Raw genomic sequence first — 24,092 nt, 5'->3', positions numbered from 1 at the left:
CTTTGCCGAGGATTGATGATTTGATGGATCAGTTGGTTGGTGCAAGTGTGTTCAGCAAAATAGATTTGAGATCTGGGTATCATCAGATACGTGTGAAAACTGAAGATATTCAGAAGACTGCTTTCAGGACAAGGTATGGACATTATGAGTATTCTGTAATGCCTTTTGGTGTGACTAATGCGCCTGGAGTATTTATGGAGTATATGAATAGGATTTTCCATCCGTATCTAGACAAGTTTGTTGTGGTGTTTATTGATGACATTTTGGTGTATTCGAAATCTGAAGAAGAGCATGCTGAGCATTTGAAAGTGGTTTTAGAAGTTCTACGAGAAAAGAAGTTATTTGCTAAACTGTCCAAGTGTGAATTTTGGTTAGAAGAGGTTAGTTTTCTTGGTCATGTGATTTCAAGAGGTGGTGTTGCTGTTGATCCTTCCAAGATAGAAGCGGTATCTAAGTGGGAAGCTCCGAAGTCTGTTGCTGAGATTCGAAGTTTTCTTGGTTTGGCTGGTTATTATAGGAAGTTCATTGAGGGATTTTCTAAGTTGGCGTTACCGTTGACGATGTTGACTAGAAAGGGGCAAGCGTTTGTTTGGGACTCAAAATGTGAAGAAGGTTTCCAAGAGCTAAAGAGAAGGTTGACTACTGCTCCTATTCTGATATTACCGAGTTCGTCGGAATCATTTGAAGTTTATTGCGATGCTTCATTGTTGGGTTTGGGTGGCGTGTTGATGCAGAATAAGCAGGTTATAGCTTATGCTTCGAGACAGCTGAGGGTTCATGAGAGGAACTATCCGACGCACGATTTAGAGTTGGCAGCTGTGGTGTTTGTTCTGAAGTTATGGAGACATTACTTGTACGGGTCAAGATTTGAGGTTTTCAGTGACCACAAAAGTTTAAAGTATTTGTTTGATCAGAAAGAGCTGAATATGAGACAGAGAAGATGGTTAGAATTTCTGAAGGATTATGACTTTGGTTTGAATTACCATCCGGGTAAAGCAAACGTAGTGGCTGATGCATTGAGTCGGAAATCATTACATATGTCTATGTTAATGGTTAAGGAATTGGATTTAATTGAGCAGTTTAGAGACTTGAGTTTGGTGTGTGAGAGTACTCACAATAGTGTTAAATTGGGAATGTTGAAGTTGACAAGTGGTATTCTGGATGAGATCAGAGAGGGTCAGAAATCTGATATGCTTTTGGTTGATAAGTTGACTCTAGTGAATCAAGGTCAAGGTGGCGAATTCAGAGTTGATGAGAATGGTATTTTGAAGTTTGGTAGTCGGGTGTGTATTCCGGATGTTACCGAGCTTAAGAAGAGTATTCTTGAGGAAGGACATCGTAGTGGTCTGAGTATTCATCCTGGAGCTACGAAGATGTATCATGATTTGAAGAAGTTATTTTGGTGGCCGGGAATGAAAAGAGAAATTGCGAGTTTTGTTTATTCTTGTTTGACTTGTCAGAAGTCAAAGATTGAGCATCAGAAGCCGTCTGGGCTAATGCAACCGTTGGCTATTCCAGAGTGGAAGTGGGATAGTATCAGTATGGATTTTGTTTCTGGTTTACCGAGGACAAGTAAGAATTTTGAAGCTATTTGGGTGATTGTTGACAGATTAACAAAGTCGGCTCATTTCATTCCGATTAGAATGGATTATCCGTTAGAAAAATTGGCTGAGTTGTATATTGAGAAGATTGTAAGTCTGCATGGTATTCCGTCTAGTATCGTTTCGGACAGAGATCCTAGATTTACATCGAAGTTCTGGGAAGGTTTGCAGAAGGCTTTGGGAACTAAGCTGAGATTGAGCTCTGCATATCACCCGCAGACTGATGGTCAGACTGAGAGGACGATTCAGTCATTAGAGGATCTTTTGAGAGCTTGTGTTTTGGAGAAAGGAGGTGCTTGGGATTGTTATTTACCTTTGATTGAGTTTACCTACAACAATAGTTTTCATTCGAGTATTGGTATGGCACCGTTTGAAGCTTTGTATGGTAGGAGATGTCGGACACCTTTATGTTGGTATGAGTCCGGTGAGAGTGCTGTGGTTGGACCGGAGATTGTTCAACAAACTACGGAAAAGATTAAGATGATTCAGGAGAAGATGAGAATTGCTCAGAGTCGTCAGAAGAGTTATCATGATAAGAGGAGGAAGTCACTTGAGTTTCAAGAGGGAGATCATGTGTTTCTTCGTGTTACTCCGATAACAGGAGTTGGTCGGGCTTTGAAGTCGAAGAAGTTGACACATCGATTTATTGGTCCTTATCAGATTTTAGAGAGGATAGGAGAGGTAGCCTATCGTATCGCTTTACCGCCGTCACTTGCGAATTTGCATGAGGTTTTTCATGTGTCTCAGTTGAGGAGGTACATTCATGATCCGTCGCATGTAGTCCAAGTAGATGATGTACAGGTGAGAGATAACCTGACTGTTGAAACATCGCCTATGAGGATCGAGGATCGGGAGTTGAAGCAGTTGCGGGGTAAAGAGATTGCCTTGGTGAAGGTAGCTTGGGGAGGACCAGCAGGTGGCAATGTGACTTGGGAACCGGAGAGTCAGATGAAGGAGTCTTATCCGGAGTTATTTGCTTGAGGTATGTTTTCGAGGACGAAAACTCTTTTAGTGGGGGAGAGTTGTAACACCCCGATTAAAATAAGAGAATTATTTAATTGAGTTAATATTATTTTATTAATTTAATTAAATAAAGTTGAATTATTGGATTATTATTATTATTATTTGGAATAATAATTATTTGGAAAATATATAAGTGGAATAAGAGAAAAGGTTTTCATTTTTGGAAAAGGTTTTTACGTGAAAACTGAGAAGCTGCAGAGAAGAGGAAAAGGGCAAAGAGCTGTAGAGCAAAGGTTGGAGAACGGAAAAGCTTGAAGCTCGAGGAGTTGCCGAATTGTTAAGGTAAGGGGGGTTTATCGTCGTTTAATGGGTATTATCGATTAACATGTAATGGGTAGTGATAAGCCGTCGATTGACCCTAATTGGGATTTAGAATGCTGAGAAGTTATGTTGAATAAGTTGTATTAAAGCTGAAATTGAATTTGTGTTTGAGTGTATTGTGAATTTCTGAGCGTATAGCTTTTTACGGAAGTTGAATCGGAGGTCCGGAAGTCCTCCAACGGCGGAAAATGCGGAAACTCTGCATTCTGCCTTGTGTTAGCGCAGGAACTGCTGTTTCGCCTGCGTTAACCGGTTAACCCAGGGTGTTAACCGGTTAACACTGTTATAAATTGTGAAAAATGTTGAGTTTTGCCTGCGTTAACCGGTTAACCTATAGCGTTAACCGGTTAACACTGTTGCGTTTTGCCTGGAAGTGTAATTTTCCTGCGTTAACCGGTTAACCTATAGCGTTAACCGATTAACACTGTTGCAGTATGTAAAAATGGTTGATTTTTTATGATGTAAGTGTAATTGGTGATTGGCCTATTGTATCCAATTGTGATAAATAAATTCGTGGAGTCTATGTTGTGAAATGTTGATGCAAATATGTTGATAAGTTGTTTTTGTGGAAAATATTAAGTTGTAGGCTGATGAGCCAAAGTTGAATACAAGTTGTTTTGTTGAAAATGCTGAGTTGTAGGCTGATGAGCCAAAGTTGATTTTTAAGTTGTTGTTGCTGAAAAAGCTGTTATGTTGTCGTTGTTATTATGTTGTTGAACTTTCAAGTCGTACATGCCATATACATTCATATGCATTAAGTCGGGGCTTTTGCTCACACCACGTTGGCCTGGATTGGCAAAATTATGGGGCTTTTGCTCACACCACGTTGGCCTGGATTGGCAAAATTATGGGGCTTTTGCTCACACCACGTTGGCCTGGATTGGCAAAAATTTTAAGTTGAAAGTTGAAGGTTTATGCCTTGATGCCCACTAAACTGGCAATGATTTTAAGTTGGGAGTTTTACTCCAAATGGTACCACATGCATGAAGAGTCGAGTCTCATTGAGTTGCATTTACGTTGTGTTTGAATATGATGTTGAGTTGAATATGCTGCTACCGAATGCATGATATGATGTGGGTGATTAACGTGTAAAGTTACTTAACATAACATGATGATTTATAATATTTGTTATATCGATTGAGGAACTCACCCTTACAGTTATATTTTTCAGGTAACGAGCAGTGAGTTGAGTAGAAGCTAGTGCTTGAAGTCTAGAGTGGTTTTAGTGGGTCATGCTCTGATAGATGTAACATCGGGACGGGATGTTTTATTTGTTGAATAAATGTTAATTTTAAGATATTACAGATGTTGAATGTTTCTATCCGCTGCGAATTTTTAAAGAAGTGTTTATGTTGAATTAAATAATGAGCATGACTGATTTTTACGGTGAATTATGTGAAGTATTATGTGACACCCTTGGTGCATGATTACTCTGATATTGATTAATATGCTGTTGTTTTAATTAAATATTTGGGGTATTTAGAAGGGTGTTACAGAAATGGTCTGACATACTCCTTCGGATGATAGTGGTCTTTGGTGGTTCGAGTGACTTTTCTGATCTGTCGATGATGGGCCTGATGACAAATTATTTTGGGTTACTTGGCACATCCTGTGCCTTAGCTATTGTTTTTTTTAAAGTTGTATTCTCCTTGCCCTTTTTCCTTGTATATATATTTCTATATCATTACTTCGCCTTTTAAGAAAAGAATTTAAACAAAGTATTGATTCTTATAAATTAATAGTTTAAAAGAAATCACTCACATTTAAAATTAAAAAATATAGTCATTTAAATAGACCTAATAATGTTAATTTTTTTTAACCTTATAAAACTAACTATATTATTTTATTTCTGTAAGACATGTTAAACTATCATATATTTCAAAAACATCATTGGCTAGTATCAATTGTTTTAATATATTTTAATTTAAAAAACTCAAATAATTCCCATCAAATTTATACTAAACTTTCATAATTTTTAAAATTAAAGATAAATTTTAATAATAATATTTTTTATTAAATAGACAATTTGTTGTTAGCTCTTGTCATTTTGAAAAAGGAAAAACAAGTTGGGTATGCATAGATTTCAATGTTCAAATATGGTAACTGTTGTGAAAATTAGTTTCACAACTAACTAACAAACCACAACTGTGATACTGGTACATATTATACATATAGAACCCAAAAACTGTCTGGTAGACCAACCAGTCAAAAATACTCCATAATCTCATACCCATCCATGCTACTCCTTATAATTTCATATCTCTTTTCTCTTTTCTTAACCAACAAACCTTCTTCCATAATCTCAACTACAAGCCACACCTGCAAGTCTACACATATATATATACTCCTTCGTTGAAAGTTCAGCTTACCACATGTTCTTTCTTTAATTTTGCTGTTTCTCGCTTTTTTACTACTTTTGAAAGTTATGATTCTTTCTCAGAGAACTGAATGAGCCAAGAAGAATGACTGCTCCAACTCCGGAAAACGGTTGTAATAAGCTTCAAAACATGTTGCAGGCTGCAGTGCAATCGGTTCAATGGACTTATAGCCTCTTCTGGCAAATTTGCCCACAACAATTGTACAAATTTTTGTATTTTTTTTTATTTGGTCTTATACCAAAACACACTTTACTAAACTATATTATAATTATTTTGAATTGCATTTTAGGATACTGGTTTGGGGCGATGGATATTACAACGGAGCAATTAAGACACGAAAGACAGTGCAACCAATGGAGGTTAGTGCAGAAGAAGCTTCTCTACAAAGAAGCCAGCAACTAAGAGAGCTGTATGAATCGTTATCGGCCGGAGAGACAAATCCGCCAACGCGTCGACCGTGTGCTTCTTTGTCGCCTGAAGACTTAACAGAATCTGAATGGTTTTATTTGATGTGTGTCTCTTTCTCATTTCCTCCTGGTGTCGGGTATAATTCACCTTCTTCTATTATTTGTTACCTAGCTATAGCTCTCTCTCTTTTCATACTATGAATTTCATTCACCTATACTATATAGCTTTATCTTTAATGTACAACAGAAAATATTTAATAATATTTTAATATTTGAAAATTGTGATTGATTAACCATTTAAAATACGGTTGTAAACACACAATGCATGACAATTGAATTTGTATTTTTAGTCCAAAATTCAACTGTCTTCTTTCACGGTGGTGATTGTGGTGTTCAATATGTGGAGGTTGGCTACTATGCTCATTTGACCACCATCACCTCTATTATTAATTCTTTTTTCAAATAGTCTATCGTTTAGAATTTAAAATGAATAAATAGGATGTCACGGTTCGAACTCGCAGAACTACCGCTGGATTAACTGGACATCATTATTATTAAATTAATAGTAACTTAATGTTTTTTAAAGATAAATTAGTTATTTATTTAAAGATTTTCAATAAGATTTTAAATAGGTGTAATAGATGAAACATTAACCTCATTTTAAATTTTACTTATAGTTTACAATTATTTCTGTATAATAATTTATACTCTCATGAAGCATAATAATATTGAAATAATTTCGTTTGTAAATTATTTTTAAACTAAAAAATATTAATATCATTAGACTGATCATGAGTATTCAAATTTAAATTTAAAATATTTTAATTGTATGTGAATTTATAATAATTAATATGATTTCGTGTAGCTGGTATATTAATATGCTTATAGGCACTATATATGTGTGTACCTAGCTAGGTGATGAGAAGAGAAAAATTATAGTCATTTTTGGTGAGAGAGAAAAGGGGAGGATCTAGGTAGCTATTGTGAAATGCATGTGATCGAGTTTTAATGCAAAAAAAGCATGCAGCTGTAAAAATTTAATAACATACCAATTATGTTAACATAGTTTTTGAAAACAAAATCTTTCCTTTCTTTTGTTAGAACAAAATTGATGACTGTTAAATCATTTTCTCATAAAAGAGCTTTGGCTTGAAAGTCATGAATTTATACATTGTTTTCCCTCCGGTGGGATATGTATTTTGGTGAAGCATGCAGACTGTCACAGAGGCCCCTTGTGAGTTTGCTTAAATGCAACATCATCACCTTCCAATTTATGAACTCTCACCAACAAAATAAAACATATTCAACATTTCATCTTAAGTTTTCGCTTACTAAGATACAATTAATCACCGTTTAACTGTCAACTGTCGCAAAACATCGCTATTGTTTAGCTGTCACAAATATTTTATGAAATCTTATTTTGTCACAGTGTAATAGACATATATTTTATCACATTATTTAACTATATTTTTTAATCTTACGCGGTATCTCGACTTGCACGCACTCATAATTAATAAAGTTTTCCATACAATATATATTCACGTATGGCTAGTAACAAATAGGCCAAAAAGGTAGCTAAAAACTTTATTACTTGATTCTATACTAGATACAATATGTTTTTGAGAGTAAAGTAAATGAAAAAGTACAATATTGAAAATGAGAGTTTGTGTTAGATTATACTTGAGGAATATATATTCAGAGTATTCTATCGAATGAGAGTTTTTTTTTTTAATGTTGGTGAAGTATTTAGGTGCACATTATTATATGTTTGAATAGGACATTTAGTTACTTACTTCAAGAAATCAGACAAATATGAATGCATTTTCAGACTTCAAAATAAATAACTTAGCTGTAAAAAAATCCACACTATTTTTACTACCATTCTACATTTAGAACTTTTCAACATCACATTTCACTCTCTTTGTCTCTATCAAAGTTTAACTTTTCATACATCATTAGTATTTGGATGATACCTGTTTTTATCATAGCTTCATATAGTTTCTCCTATATTGCTAATAATTCATTTTGCAACAACATCAAAATGATAACATCAATTGGTCACTGTATATGCATATTCCTTACAGTGAGACTAATTCGTTCTAGATTATTATAGAATAAGAGGTAGATATATAGATAGGATATAAATGTAGGTTATTCTATCAATAATAATATATACTTAGTTACATTACATATATACCAAAGCTAGCTATATGTATATATATTTGATTTGATGACAAAGAAAAAGCATATTATAGTGGAGAGGGGTATAATAAATTGATGTTTTTCTTTTTCTTTTTTGAAAAACTTGTATTATTATAACTTTTGAAATTATTATTTTTGGTAGAGTAAAGAAATAAGTTATTTCATATGTTTATAAGGTTGCCAGGAAAGGCATATGCTAGGAGGCAACATGTATGGCTCACGGGTGCAAATGAGGTGGATAGCAAAACATTTTCAAGAGCTATTTTAGCCAAGGTAATCTCCGATTAACATATAATTAATATTAATTATTTTGTCCGATTAAACCAACTTAGTTCGTAAAATAGTAAGTATCTGTCATTAGATTATTAAAAAAATATTAATTACTTGTATTAAGAGGATATTTTATTATTCATTTTTTTTATGAAGTTGAGAAATTGAAAAACACAACAACTTTATCAATTAAGCTACTTACTTTGGCAAGTTTCCATTTAAAAAGAAAGTTTTTAGAAGTTGCTTTCATACTATGGATTTATTGATCATTATGAAGCTTAATTTACTAACAAACTTATCTTTCCCATGGCTTCTCAATGATGACTACTTTTTCTACTGGCTATAGAGTGCTAATATACAGGTAACAAGATTTTCAACTAGTTTTATCCATTTTTAACTTTAATTTTGTACTCCATTAAATTCTAATGAAAATCATAAAATAAACAAAATAGTACTTTTTTTATCTACAGACTGTGGTATGCATTCCTGTGTTGGATGGTGTCGTTGAGATTGGCACAACTGATAAGGTAACATACTTTCTATTAATAGAATAATTTTGTGGATTGAAATGCAATAAATAAATATACATAAACTTTGAAAAATAATTAATTTTTTATTGAAATTTCAAAGTAATAAATAATATAACACAAACAAATATTTAAAATGTGATGTTTAATAGTTTAATAATCACATTAAGACGGTTCAGTTCAGTTGATAGTTGTGTAGAGACATCAGACATATGAACCGTTTAATTATTATTTTTATGTTTTTTTTTTTAAGGTTCAAGAAGATCTTAATTTCATCAAACACGTGAGGAGTTTCTTCATAGACCACCACTCTTTGCCACCAAAGCCAGCACTCTCTGAACACTCAACCTCCAATCCGACTTACTCAACCGATCACATTCCTGCCATTATGTACACAGTGGCAGACCCAGCCTCCACGACAATTCCCAATCAAGACGATATGGATGAAGATGAGGAAGAGGATGACGAAGATGACGAAGTTGAATCTGGATCTGAAGATGAAACCAACCAAGGTCATAACCAACACGCAACCTCTATAATAGAGGCTGCGGAACCGAGTGAACTCATGCAAATTGAAATGCCCGATGATATTCGGATCGGGTCACCCAACGATGGGTCGAATAATTTGGACTCGGATTTTCATTTGTTGGCCGTTAGTAATCAAGGAAACCCATCAAGACAAATTGACTCATATACAACCGAGAGATGGGGTCCAATCGAAGAACCTCTCGATGATTCACTACAAGTTCAATTATCATCTTCAGATAAATCGGTAATTAACAAATTTAAATTTCAAATATGTTTTGAATCCTTGTATTTAGGTTTGTCCTAACTCCTAGCCCTAACGAACTTCACTAAATTTTATGTGCCAAATAAATTTATAAAAAAAAACATAAAGACATGATGCGGTGGACTCACAAACTGAAGCATACAAGTTATAAAGTTTTTGAAAGCGAAATAACGTCTTAAATTTTTTTAAATATTATAATCGAATATTTCTACGACTAACAACTGAACTGAATTAACGGAATAATTAATCTATCATATATTGATTTAAGCGAATTGGACCACATCAGGGTACATAGAGTTTGGGGGGCTAGCTAGTGATTAGATCCAAAGTTTTTTTCACCACATATCAATGTGGTCCATCCTAATTAAGTCCATTGTCTACCCCATTTTTGGTGGGGTCCCCAATCTATGAAAAATCGAATTCATTTTACTGCTCACTCACCAAAAATGTTCAACAGCCCCACGGTACATTATACAAGTAATAGTAATACAACAACATACATTAAACTTATATAGTAGTAATAAAACTTCTACTTTACTTCAATAATTATAAAAGTGTCGAGTGTAAATTTGGATTGTCTTCAACTAGGTACTATTTTGTGGGCCTTAAAACAGTAGTCGGAGTGTGTTAAGAAGCAGTGTCTGGTGAATGGTGATTAAGAAAAAAAAATTGCAGATAGCTACAGAATCTGACAATGGCAGGTGCTAACCGGGGAAAGATAATTTGATCATCTTTGAAAGCTATGGCTCAGAATTTTTCATGTTTGCAACCAAAGAGGAAAACTAGAAAAAACATTAATTGCATGCATACGGAATTTGTCTGAACCAAAAAATACATTTTGAAATTAAGACTACAATTCGTACGTACTAGTTTATTTATGTTATCTTCACTTCTAAAAGAACCAGCAATTTGGAGGAGTATATACTCTTTTTTTCTTGATGGAAAACCAACACACATGAAATTTGAATGGTAATGGTAGGTTCATAAACATGATTTCAAATATGAACTGTCATTTTCAACATCCTTTGAGACATTATAAGTTCAACTAGTTTTAAATTGTTCATATATACAAAAAAGTTTAATAGATATCCACTTCATTAAAGTTATTTGGTAAATTTATTGAATAACAAATATATATGATTTTTATACTCTATAGATTAAATACATCATTTATTTATCTTAGTTGTTAATCCAAAACCATTTCTCTCTAAAATGTTACTCTCTCTTAATAAGTGTCATCTTTCAAATTTTTATTTGTCTAAAATTATTTCTCCTTTTAGAATACCAATGTGATATTTATTAGTTTTTTCCCACTAACTTAACTTTATTTATTGTATTTTAATTTATGTAACTATTCTACTACCTATTATTAATAAGGTTATTTTAGTAAATGATACGATTTTTATCATTGAAATCAACACAATTAATCATTATTTTTAAAATGTGAAAATCTCAAAGAAAATACATATTGTAAGATTGATGAAGTAAGTTATTAGTTATTAGTAGATTAACAACTAACTAGCTAAATTAGTTAATTAGATGGGTTGGTTACTTAACCAACAAGATATATAAAGTTATTGTATAGTTCAGTTTTCAATTACTTCAATAATTCGTTCACTTTTAGCACAACTCCATCTTCTTTATTGTGTATAAATTGTTGGTGACAACAGAGTTGTGCTAATAATTGGCATTGAGAGCATGGTTTTATCTTAGAGAAACGCGAGAGAATTGCGAGGGTCATACCATTTGGAAACAAAGAGTGAGGGTAAGTTTTATCTTCTTGATCGGCAAGAATGAACATAAGTGGTGGCTTTTCGTCAAACATATTGATTCTAGATGGAGAAAATTGAAAAAGATGAAGTGATTTGATGAAACCGGAAGTATAAACCACAAAAGTGCAAAGAGTCACATTCAAACAAAGAAAAGTTGAAGAATAATGATCGTTAAGTTTTGTTCTACATTCAAGAATATGTGGATACTCATCACCAGGCCCGACCATGTGCATGTGCAACATGTGCTGCAGCACAGGGCCTCACATTTTAGAAGGCTCCAAAATTTAAAAAATTTAATTTTGTCTTTATAAATATTAATAAAAATAAATAAAATATTATTTAAAAAATTCAATAATTAAAAAAAATTATGATAAAAATTTAATACATACAAAAATTAAGATTGATCAAAACTCAAAATAATTATAATTAAATTTATTTTTAATTAATACATAATTATATTTTTGTAATATATTTTTAATTATTATAATTGTATTTTTTAAAAAATTTGAACCTATTTTTAAAATTAGAACAGGGCCTCCGATATGATTGGATCGGCCCTGCTCATCACTTTTAAAAGATCTCTAAGGTAAAAAGATCAAAAGAGACATGTGATATTACAGAGGAGTACCAAGATGGCGGGGAAAACGTGAAGCTTCAATCTTTAAGAATGAAGTACCAATTGATGCGGATGGAAGAAGATCAAAAGATGAGTGCTCACCTCTTTAAATTGATTGCAGTGGTGAATCAAGTGAAGACTTATGGTGAGACTATTGTTGATCAACAAGTGGTTAAGAAAGTAATGAGATCCCTGACTTCAAGATTTTATTTTGTAGTGGTGGTAATTCAAGAACCAAAAGATTTGATGACCATGAAAATCGAGGAGCTGTTGAATACTTTGGAGACTCATGAACATGTGGTGATTGATAAAGAAGCATAGATTTCGGTGCAACAAGTCTTGCAAGCTCATGTGATGAAGAAATATGGTCAATAAAGGAAGTTAAAGAGAAAAAAAAAATAGAAAGCTTCAATAGTGGAAGTTAGTCTAATAGTAGCAAATCTAAGGTTGATGACAAAGTTGGATCTGACAAGAGAGGGGAAGGTTCTGGAACCAACAAATTAAAGATTAAGGAATTTGATAAAAATAAAGGAAAGTTTTGTGCTACAGTTATGAGAATTATGAATATTTTGTTGATGAATGTTGGCACTAGAAATAAGGCAATAAAAATAGGTGTACATAGCTCTTGATGATGACTATGATTTAGAATCAATTTTTCTAATAGCCATAGAAGGAAACCTATGTATGAGTTTTGATTCTGGGTGTTAAATCACATGAGTGGAATAAATAATGTCTCACAAAATTTGATACAAATAACGGTTGCCTTTCACAAGAAGCCGTGGATAACAATGTCATCATCATAAAGGATGGCATGAATGTACATGTTTAAAAGGTAATTTGTGTACATGGTATATGTTAAGAAACAAGTGTGAGTTGAAAGTCACACATTACTTAGAAAAATAGAGGTTGAGAACTTTATAAGTGAGAGGACCTATATACTTAATGCCTTGAGGGTTTTGATGAATATGTGATGTCTCTCTCACTTGAGTGTTTATCTTTATCCAATATGGTTGTTCCCCTCACTATCCAATAATGATATTAAAGTTGATGGTTCCAGTAAGAGAATGACCCCTTATATCAAAAGTCTTCCTAACATGGTGGTGGTTGGCGACGTGTCCTGTTGAAGTGCACGTGACGTGGTATGGGTCTCAACGTTTGTACAAGTGTATGTACTTACACTTTAGAGAGCAATTATTAAGATACAAGCGTGAGTTACAAGTTTAGTATGATGTGCAACTTGATGAGTACTGAGAAACTAGTCAAAAAGGTATTTTTAATTACCATGAATAGTAATTCACTACAATTGTTTGATCCTCACTAGAAGTTGGTACTAAAGTAGACCTTCTCAAAGAATATAACATTCAAACGTAGCATTCTAACTATAAAGGAAGTATGTTTGTCAATAACTACTCATTATGAACTTGTGATTTGACATATGAGGTATGACCACTTAATTTTTAGAAGCCTAATTCAATTAAGTTCTAAGATTTTAGAATATTACCTACCTAAATTCAATTCAAATATATTGTCTTATGAAGCTGGTTTGAGAGGCGAACATAGCATATTATCCTTTATAATAGACATGCCTAACAAAACAAATAATGCACTAAAGATTGTGCATTCTAATATATGCGGATATTTTGAGGTATCACCATAACGCGGGATAAATTATTTAATAACTTTTGTTAATGAGCATACAAGAATGATGTGGCTATATACCATCAAGCTCAAAAGAAAAGCTCTTGAAGTGTTCAAGAAATTCAACACATTAATTGAGAAGGAGAGTGGGAAGTCAATAAACGTTTTAAGGACTGTGGTGGTGGAGAGTATAACTTAAAAAAATTTGAATCATTTTACATTAGTGAATGCATAATACATAATGTCACATCACCTTATGCTCCTCTGGTCTTTCAGAAAGAAGAAATATGGTCATACTTGACATGGTCAAGAGTATTCTAAAACACAAGAGCATGCCTTGTAATGGGGTGAAGCAATCAATGCAACTACTTATATACTAAACAAATGCTCCACAAAAAAGATGAGCATGAAAGCGCCAAAAGGTGCTTGGAGTGAAAGAAAATCAAATGTGAAGCATTTTAAAGTATTTTGATCATTAGGTTTCAAGCACATATCTGATCAAAGAAGAAGTAATTTGGATGACGAAAATGAAAGCATGGTATTCATAAGATATCATTAAATATGATTTTATAAGATATACGATCATGTGATTCAAAATTGCACATCATTAGATATGTGTTTTTTCAATAAATCACATGCCTGAAAATGGCTAGACACACTGAAATAAAGAAGTAATTTCAATAATGTCTTTGTTGAACCTAATAAGAGTGAATGGTCATATGAACAAATTATTGTTGGAGACACTAGAGTAGCCAATGATAGACCAATAGAAGCTCAAACACATGTGAGGCCTTAGAGAACAAGGAAATTTCCTAGTAGAGTTACAAATTGTGAGTTACACCCTGGTTGTGAAGTCAACAATAAAGGTGAACTCGTTCATTTTTCTTTGTTAGTTGATATTGTTTCAATCGGCTATGACAAGGCAATAAAAAAAGTATGGAAAAAGATTGTGATTGAGGAACTTAAGTCAATTTAAAAGAATCATGTTGGGGAGTTGGTTACTCTGCTCGAAAAGAAGAAAGAATTTTTAAGGTTAAAATGAACCTAGCTGATACAATTTTAAAGCATAAAGCAAGGTTGGTAGTTAGAGACTTCTTACAGAAGTATGGTATTTACTATAATGAAGTGTTTTCTCGTGTAATAAGACTTGGGACAACGAGACTAGTTACGAAAATAGCTAGTATCGAAAATTGGTCCCTTTACCACTTAAATGTCAAAGTCTGCATTCTTAAAAGGTCCATAAGAAGAAACAAATTTTGTCATCAACCACCAAATTTTTAGATAAAAGGAAAAGAGAGAACATAATGTACAATTTACCTGAAGCTTTGTATAGATCGAAGCAAATCCTTAGAATTTGAAACAAAAGAATTGATGATTTTTTTATTCTACTGAGATTGAAAAGTGAACACTTAGTAAAGTGTATGTGAAAAGTTCTAGAAAGTTCAAAGATTGTGATGATATTCTTATATACTCGTCACCCTTAACCATGCATAAGTTTTCATTTAAGTATTTTTGTAGATTTCAATCTTCATAAAATCAAACTTACTAAATTGTGTTTCTAAAATTTAGAATAATATTTTCTTTCATGATAAATTTTATATATAAATAATTTGTTTATTCATAAAAATATAATTGATTAGAAGACTTAACATACAAATATTATTCCATTTGTAGTAGAATCTCAGACATTGACATTTCTTTATTCTTTCTTTCTATGCAGTACTTCATCATCCATTAGAAGACTTAACACAAGAAGACACACACTACTCTCAAACAGTAACCACCATTCTCCAAAACCAATGGATCGATTCACCTTCCATCAACTACATCAACTACTCCACCCAATCATCTTTCACCACCTGGACCAACCACCACTTCCACCCGCCGCCGCCGCCGGACCCTGCCACCTCCCAGTGGCTCCTCAAATACATCCTCTTCACCGTCCCATACCTCCACACCAAGAACCACGACGAAACCTCTCCACAAACACGCGACACCGCCGGAGTCAACAGCAACGATCCATCCGCCAGGCTACGCGGCAAGGGAACTCCCCAAGACGAACTCAGCGCGAACCATGTCCTCGCTGAGCGACGGAGGAGAGAGAAACTCAACGAGAGGTTCATAATTCTAAGATCATTGGTTCCTTTTGTTACGAAGATGGATAAAGCTTCTATCTTAGGCGACACGATCGAGTATTTGAAACAGCTTCGGAGAAAGATTCAAGATCTCGAGACACGTAACCGTCAGATGGAGTCCGAGAAAAGTGGAGTAACCGTTTTGGTGGGTCCCACTGAGAAGAAAAAAGTGAGGATTGTGGAAGGGAATGGCACTGGTGGGGGCGTTAGAGCGAAAGCAGTTGAGGTTGTTGCGTCGGTTCAGGTTTCGATTATAGAGAGTGATGCTTTGTTGGAGATTGAATGTTTACAAAGAGAAGGGTTGTTGTTGGATGTTATGATGATGTTGAGAGAGTTGAGAATTGAGGTTATTGGAGTTCAATCTTCGCTCAACAATGGCGTTTTCGTCGCGGAATTGAGGGCTAAGGTTAAGGAAAATGGTAATGGGAAGAAAGTTAGTATTGTGGAAGTTAAGAGAGCGCTTAACCAAATTATACCTCATAATAATATTTAGTGTATGTTTGAATTCACAGCGAGTTTGGCAAAATCACAAAATCACAATGATTGTTGTGATTCTGTCAAACTCGCTGTTAATCCAAACATAGTCTAATCAATGATACATCATTTGTATACATTGACTTATAATATGTACATAAAACTCTCGACTCGAGTCTGATGATATGAAGTGAAGTGAAGTCTAATGATAAACAACATCTGCGGATTTGGATTCTCCCCCGCTGCTGCAGTGGTTAGAATGATGATGAATTACAAGAAACTAGGAATCTGTAATGTTTTTAGAATCTAATGAATTAAACTAGGTAGTTTTATTGAATACTGCATAACGAATGATGTACAAGAATGAATGGAAATTGGTTGTTCTCTTATTTCAAATGAAGAGCTATTTAGTAAGTCCATTCCTTTGGTAGAAATATCTCTTGAGCAGAACATTTTTTCTGAGATATAAAACTACATTGCTTAGAAGTATCTTTCTGATCATTTTTATTTTCGGTTGAATTTGCATCGTTCGCTTCTCTCCATCTCGGTTTATATTTCTGAACTGAAACGAGATGAAAGGTCGTGTTAAAACAAAGAAGCTATAAATTTTAAAATTGTAAATTAAAATTCTGTTTTTAGACCTTGTGGAGGCGAAATCTGCACACCCAATGCATGAACGTTAATATTTAGAGCTTCAACAACTCGAGCGGGAAGGAGGACTGGTGCACAAGCTGCAAAACAGTTATATCAGTAACTGTAAGATGCATACATAAATCAAAATTCAACATATTACATTCTGTTTTTTTCTGAAATTGATTGATCAATGAACAGAAATATCAACCTGGCCTTTTTCTTGGTTGGAACTTTGTGTCTGCTCTTTGAGGTAAAAATACGCCAGTACCACACGATCCATTCCTCGATTCTAAAAAAATAGCTCGCATTCCATTTCCAACACCACGGTTCGCGAGTTTTGGCCTTTGGTACGAAGACCTCGAAGTGGATATTGATTCTGATTCTCTAGATGATTTGTGATGATGCAACTTTTCTTGGTTTAGTACCTTCTGGTTTTGATGATGGTTTCTTATACATAGCTGAAGAAAGGGAATTATATTAAAATAAAAATTATAAGATAAAATAAAAGCTTCATACATTTGATCAAGTTCAATCAAACAGTTCATGTCATGTAACCCGAGTTCGAATTCTGACCGGAACAATACTTGAACAATATGAAGAAACATAGTATTAGATATGATAAAGTGATGTAGAAATGGTTACCTCGTCGAGAACATAAGAGGGTAACCAGAGCATTCCTTCTTCAAAACCAACTTCAGAATCATCATGAGCAATAGTAGTGGCCATGGCTAGAAAGTGATTATTAACAGAACAGCTTAATGTTGTTTTTTCTTCTTGTTTAAGATTTTGAAGACAGTTGTTTGCTTTTAAAGCTCTAATAAAGTGTAAACTTTGGTGCTTTTAGTGTTGTAGTTGTAAAATAGAAAATTATAAGTAACTTTGGTGGGTATGGTTGAAGGATATGAAGGAATATGTGGGTTGGGTAAACCCCTATTTCTCTACTTCTTGGCTTGGTTTGCAATTATTTAATAATATGAAAATCTTCGTATTGTTAATTTGTTCCTAACATTGCTATTTGTCTTTTGGTTACACTACTTCCTCTGACTTTATTTTATGTATTTATTTTTTGATAGTCAACAGCTTGTTATTTAGGTGATCGGTTTAAAAGTATGCCGCTTATCATGCCAACTTGTCAAAAGGAGAAGAAAAAGCAGAGAATGATTATATAATAATTTAAGGAGAAAATAAAAAGGCTTATGTAAGTTATGTTATCTAGGTCTTATGTTATGCACCAATAAGTGGGAGCTCGAGACTAACATTTTCTAACCCACCACACCAAATCCTCGCATCATCTTTGAAATAATTGCATGAAACAATTATGTGTGTTTGGTTAGGAGTAGTCTATAGCAAGATTTTCTACTAACCTTTTTGTGGTATTTTGCATCAACATCATGGACAATTTTATGTTTTGACAGAGTTGTGCATGATATAGTCGAAATCCGTTCAAACATGAAGGAGTCGAATATGTGCGTGTTGTAGTCAAAGTTTTTCAAGCATGCAGTTTTCTAAATTAGTGTGTTGGTTAAGTTATCTTAGTGCTTAAGTTAGCTTTTAGTTTATAAATAGATTGTTCTCCAAGGTTGTTGAGAGAAGGTTAAGTGTTGGTTGTTGTTATTCACTTATAACATTTTGCCCTAATTGAAAAAGTGAATAGAAAAATGGTTTTAACCAATTCTTGTTTTTCTTCTTCCCTCATCTCTCTCTTTCGTAAAACTAAAAGGGTTTCTTGCGATTGTTCAAGAAACTCAATCTTTCTAATAGTTTTTTCATTTGTTCCTGGTGCGGCGTTTGTCACAACAAACTGGTGCAGTAAACGTAGACAAGATGTCGTCAACGAAGTATGAGATTGAGAAATTCACCAGTGTGAATGATTTTATTTTGTAGCGCTTGAAGATGCAAGTCTTACTGGTTCAACATGGTTTGTTAGAAGCGTTGAAAGGATCAGACAAGATGGATGTTGCCTTAACAGAGAAGGAGAAGACGACGATGATCGAGAAAGTCCACAATGTCATTATATTGAACCTTGGTGATAAGGTTCTCCGGCAGGTCTCGAAAGAAAAGACGACAGCAAGTGTGTGGAGCAAACTCAAAGGGTTATACAAGACAAAATCCTTGGTAAATCGCTTGTACTTGAAGCAGGCTCTGTATTCATTCAAGATGAGTGAAAGTAGAGTCTTGACGAAGTAGTTGGATACGTTCAATAAGTTGATTCTTGATTTGGAGAATATCGAAGTTAGTATCAATGATGAAGATCAAACGTTGTTATTATTGTGTTGTATAGAAGAGATTCTCTGACCTTTGAAGAAGTTCAATCAGCCTTTTACTTTAAGAATTTGAACGAACGAAAGCAGAACAAGTTATCGTCTGTTGGTGAAGGTTTGTCCATTAAAGGAAAATTCTTGAAGAAATATGGCAAGTATGGGAAGAAGAAGGGTAAAGGTCGGCAGAAGTCTTATGGTGGTGATGCTCTTAGAATTAGGTGTTACCACTATAAGAAGGAGGGTCATACAAGAAAGGTGTTCCCTAAATTCCTGAAAGATAATAGTGGGAATGTAACCATTATTCAAGATGATTATGAATCATCTGATGTTCTTGTGGTTTCAAGTAGAGACTTGTAGCAAAAAGTGGATTATGGATTCAGGGTGTACTTAACACATGACTCCAAACAAAGATGTGTTTGAGGAATTATGTGATCAAGATGGTGGACCAGTGTTGCTGGGAAACAACAAAGCCTGCAAAATTATAGGAATTGGATCTGTGAGATTCAAACTCTATGATGAGTCAATAAAGATGTTGATTGGTGTCAAGTATGTACCTGATCTGAAGAGAAATCAATTTCTCTTTCTAAATTTGAAAAGAAGAGATATGTTTTCAAAGTAGATCGAGGTACCCTAAAAGTCATGAAGGGGTTGAATGAAGTATTGAGAGGCGTGAAGATACAAGGCTTGTATACTCTTGAGGCTGAGGTTGTAAGTGGATCAGCAGATTTTGCCCCCATGAAACTAGTGTCAAAGACAAAAGTGTGGAATATGAGATAGATTCATGTCAGTGTAAGGGGTATTATTGAACTGGGGAAACAAAATCTGCTAGGTGGTGAAAAATTCAAAAATCTAGAATTCTGCAAGGAATCCTTCACACTCAGGTGCAAAGTATTTTTTATCCATAGTTAACGATTATTCTAGAAAGTTATGGGTATTCGTCAAGAAAGACTAAGGATGAAACTTTTTAAAAATTCAAAAGTTGGAAGACTATGTTCGAAAATCTGACTGGCAAGAAGGTCAAGAGGTTGAGAGTCGATAATGGCCTTTAGTTCTGAAATGAAGCTTTCAACAATTACTGTAGTATGTCTAGTATTGCAAGACAAAGACTATCGTGGGTACTCCTCGACAAAATGGTCAGGCTGGGAGATTCAATCGAACAATCCTGGAAAGGGTTAGATGCATGTTGGTTGGTGTTGGATTGAAGAAGGTGTTTTGGGTTGAGGTTGTTATGACTGTAGAATACCTGATAAATAGGTGTCTCTCGAATGTCTTAGGGATGAAGACCTTTGAAAAAGTTTGGTCGAGACATCCACCTAATCTCAACAGACTTAGAGTATTTGGATATGTAGTATATACTCACATTAGGCAAGACAAGGTCGAACCTAGAGCTCTGAGATGTATGTTTCTTGGATACCCTGAAGGAATCAAAGCTTATAGGTTGTGGTGCCTAGAGCCATGTTATAGGAGGTGTATCACAAGTCGAGGTGTATCTTTCAATGAAGCAGAAATGATGTTAAAGAAAACTAATGATGTTGGTTGAAATACGAAGATCTCTATAGAGGATCTGTAATAGGAAGAGATTCTTGTTGAGGTGGAGCATAGTGATGCTGAATTGCATAACCTATATGAAGTTGAAGAAGAAGCACAAGTTGCTAATGAAGATTAGGAGACTGAAAATGAATATCTTCTAGCAAGAGATAGGTCAAGAAGAGTCATCAAGATACCTTAAAGACTTGGTTATGCATATCTCATAGCTTTTTCCTTAATCTCTACAAGTGAGGTTCTTGATGAAGAACCTAGAGATTACAAGGAAGCTGTCAGGAGTCAAAACAAGATTGAATGGGTGAAATCTATGGATGATGAGATGAAATATCTTCATGATAACCACACTTGGGAGCTGGTCGAGAAACCTGTTGGAGCCAGGTTAGTCGGATGTAAGTGGATTTTCAAGGTTAAGGAATGAATAGAAGGAGTAATGTCGAAGCAATTTAAAGAAAGGTTGGTTGTTAGGGGTTCACTCATAAATAAGGAGTTAACTTCAATGATGTGTTATCACTTGTTGTAAAGCAAATATCCATTAGAATGTTGTTAGCCATGGTGGCAAAGTTCGACCTAGAACTTGAACATATCGATGTAAAGCCAACCTTCCTGTATGGTGATCTAGATGAAACAATCATGATGAGGCAACCTGAAGGGTATGCAGAAAGAGTTAAGGAAGATTATATGTGCAAGTTGAATAGGTCATTATATGGCCTGAAATAATCTCCTCGACAATGGAATAGGAGATTCAACAAGTTCATGACACACATAGGTTTCACTAGGAGCCAGTTAGACCATTGTGTTTACTTCAGATTTTGATCTGGAAGTTCTTTTGTTATTTTGTTGCTTTATGTGGATGACATCCTCATAGAAAACAACAGTGTCGGGGAAGTTATGAAAATGAAGGTTGGCATACCCTGAATTTTGCTCTCGTCTTTTTTTTCATTAATTCATTTATATGAAATCATTTGTCAAACTTTTTTCTTTGCAAAGCATGTCATTTTATTGAATTATCTTTACATACCATTTCATTTTGTCATCATCATAAATTCAATCTTTGTTTAAAATCCAAAAGTATTATAATTACATTTCATGCATTTTTATTCACCGTATATCATGCATTTTCCATCCATTTTATTCATACCTCATGGAAAGTCAAAGAAAGTCAACTATTAGTTTCATCTAAAAAAACAAAAGTAATTTTTTCATGCTTTTTTTTTTGCATCTTTTCAACATTCAAGAGTTAAGATTAAAAGGTTAACACAGAGCCAAATAAAAAAAATCAACGAAAAAGATTAGAATTGCACTTTAGACAAGAGTCCAAATTCTCATTCTCACTCCATTTCAACCATTCTCATTACATGTCATACATTCATTCATTTCATGTTATTACATACATTACCACAAAAATCCATAAAAATGGAATCTTCCCATAAAATCACAAAATTCATGAAATACATTTCCCACTTTTTCTTGTTCATTCATGTTACATACCACACATCATTATTATTGAGTCAAAGAAAAGTCAATAGAATTGCACAAGAATAAAAAAAAAGAGTTACAACAAATATTTTCCATTCTATCATTATCATACATCATGACACATACAACATACAATTAAAATCAACAAATGTTCACACGGATCACCTTGAAATTTTCCTCACTATTCACTCATTATTCACTCACAAATATCTTCACACCTCATATGATCTTCCACTAATCAAAATCTTCCACAAAAAATGGATCTAAAAGTTAACAAAAGTCCTTACAAAAAGAAGAAAAATCAGTCTCCTTTCTCATACACAAACATACATGAAATTTGCTCTTTCCCCCTCCTTTCATATTCATCTTTCTCCTACATCCATCAACCATTCTCTCCACCACTTATCACATTCATACTTCAAACCAATAAACCTCCACATAAACCTTCATCATCTGTAACAAAAAAAATGGCCTTCGCACTTCTCCTTTCATTACGACCAAAACCATATTACCATCACATCATTATCTTCACCTTACACGATAATTCTCACTTTCAATAAGAACCTAACCTTCTCAACCATTAGCATCTTCAAACAATAATAAACAACCTCTCAATACAACATTTAAACCATTTTAATGAAAATAGAAAATCAAAAATAAAACATAACAAAAAAAAATCATCAAACTTCAATAAACTCGCCTTCCATAATCCATTCATCACCACCTTTTTCTCTCCACCATCTCAACAATCAACAACAACACAAATTTGTAAAATGGAAACGAGCCACATAAAAAAGTCATATAACAACAACCACACAACAAAGATCCAGAAAAGGAAAAACGAAAAAAGAGTGGAATAAACTAAGGAATCAAAGAAAGCAGAGAAGAGTAAGAAAATACCTCGCCTGAAAGTTGTTGCAGTTCTTGAAAACTAAAATAAGAAACTTGTCAAAAAGTTGTTGCAAGTCGCCGAAAAACTCGAGCACTCACCAGAGGCTGGAAATACCATATTCTAATTTGGTAATTTTCGCTCTTTTTCGTGTTTTTCCTGTCGGTATTGTCTTCTGCACTTGTGTTTGAGATTTCCCCAATGTTTTTGCACCCTAATCTCACCTAATCGAGAAAATCGAGCCATTTAGTGACATAGGGTTTTGTTTGTTCTTAAAAAAATTCAGTTGCTTGATTTATGTTGTTGTTTATGATTGTGTTTGAGAAGATTTTAGATGTATTCACTTTTGCTTGAGTTTGTTGTGTTTGTTGATTTACGAATTTGTAATAGCAGATGAATGATTAGAGGTGAGAGTTGGTTTGTTTTGTTGTTATTTGAAAGAATTTACAGATGAAGGTTGAACATTGAGGAAAGAGGGAGATTAGAGGTTTGACAAAAAAAGGGCTTTGAAGTTGTTATTCTTCTTCTTCATGGAGAAGGAAGATGAGAACGAGAGTGAGAAAGTGATGTTGGCGATCTTTTCCTTTTCTATTTTTTTCATTCAGTGATTTCTTATTTGTTTTTATTTTTATTTTTTATTAATATCGCCACGTGTCATTGTAACACCCTAAGATTTTTTTTTAAAATAACCATGTTTTTCAAATTAAATACGAAAATAACCAAGTTTTCAAAAAAAAATCCAAAATAACCATGTTTGGGAGAGGATGCGCCGGGGGAGTTGGCGCACCCCTTAAAATTTTAGAGGAGGCGCCAGAGGTATTGGCGCCAATGCATTGGGCTCCTAAAGGAGGAGCCAATGCAATTGGCGCCTGCTTGGGCCTCCTAAAGGAGGCGCCAAGGGGAGTGGCGCCTTAGTGTTCCTCCTAAGGGAGGCGCCAATAGGCATGGCGCCTTAGTCCCTTGTTATTTTTTTATTTTTTTTTCTATTTTAGTTTTTTTTAATTATATTTTTTTATAATATTTTTTGTTTTTAATATTTAAAATTTATTATTTAATACATAATAAATAAAAATAAAATAACTTCATTAAATATATAATAATTGATTACATTAGAAAGACCAAAACCCTAATGAC

The 24,092-nt window shown here is 33.9% G+C and overlaps 2 protein-coding genes across 3 annotated transcripts; one reads left to right on the top strand and one right to left on the bottom strand.

Moving 5' to 3' along the window:
- The first annotated feature begins 4,999 nt into the window (after positions 1 to 4,999).
- On the top strand, positions 5,000 to 16,543 carry LOC127096702 (truncated basic helix-loop-helix protein A). 2 transcript variants are annotated; one of them, XM_051035255.1, is made up of 7 exons: positions 5,000 to 5,523; positions 5,613 to 5,867; positions 8,109 to 8,205; positions 8,549 to 8,563; positions 8,673 to 8,729; positions 8,983 to 9,490; positions 15,263 to 16,543. In XM_051035255.1, the coding sequence occupies exons 1-7, from the start codon at positions 5,408 to 5,410 to the stop codon at positions 16,171 to 16,173; spliced, it is 1,959 nt and encodes a 652-aa protein (XP_050891212.1). In that variant the 5' UTR covers positions 5,000 to 5,407; the 3' UTR covers positions 16,174 to 16,543. The 2 variants fall into 2 exon arrangements, with proteins under 2 accessions (XP_050891212.1, NP_001413889.1); NM_001426960.1 differs by having other exon boundaries at positions 5,118 to 5,523; positions 8,983 to 9,501; positions 15,266 to 16,210.
- LOC127096703 (uncharacterized) lies at positions 16,076 to 17,642 on the bottom strand. Its single transcript, XM_051035256.1, has 4 exons — positions 17,430 to 17,642; positions 16,996 to 17,245; positions 16,796 to 16,885; positions 16,076 to 16,716 (listed from the first exon to the last, which is right to left on the bottom strand). Exons 1-4 carry the CDS (start codon positions 17,511 to 17,513, stop codon positions 16,562 to 16,564), a joined length of 579 nt encoding a protein of 192 aa, XP_050891213.1. The 5' UTR covers positions 17,514 to 17,642; the 3' UTR covers positions 16,076 to 16,561.
- Between the last annotated feature and the right edge of the window lie 6,450 nt (positions 17,643 to 24,092).

Source organism: Lathyrus oleraceus, chromosome 6 (assembly GCF_024323335.1).
Source record: "Lathyrus oleraceus cultivar Zhongwan6 chromosome 6, CAAS_Psat_ZW6_1.0, whole genome shotgun sequence".
NCBI lineage: Eukaryota > Viridiplantae > Streptophyta > Magnoliopsida > Fabales > Fabaceae > Lathyrus > Lathyrus oleraceus.
Note: the sequence above shows the minus strand (reverse complement) of the source record. Positions and strands in the feature narration are given on the sequence as shown.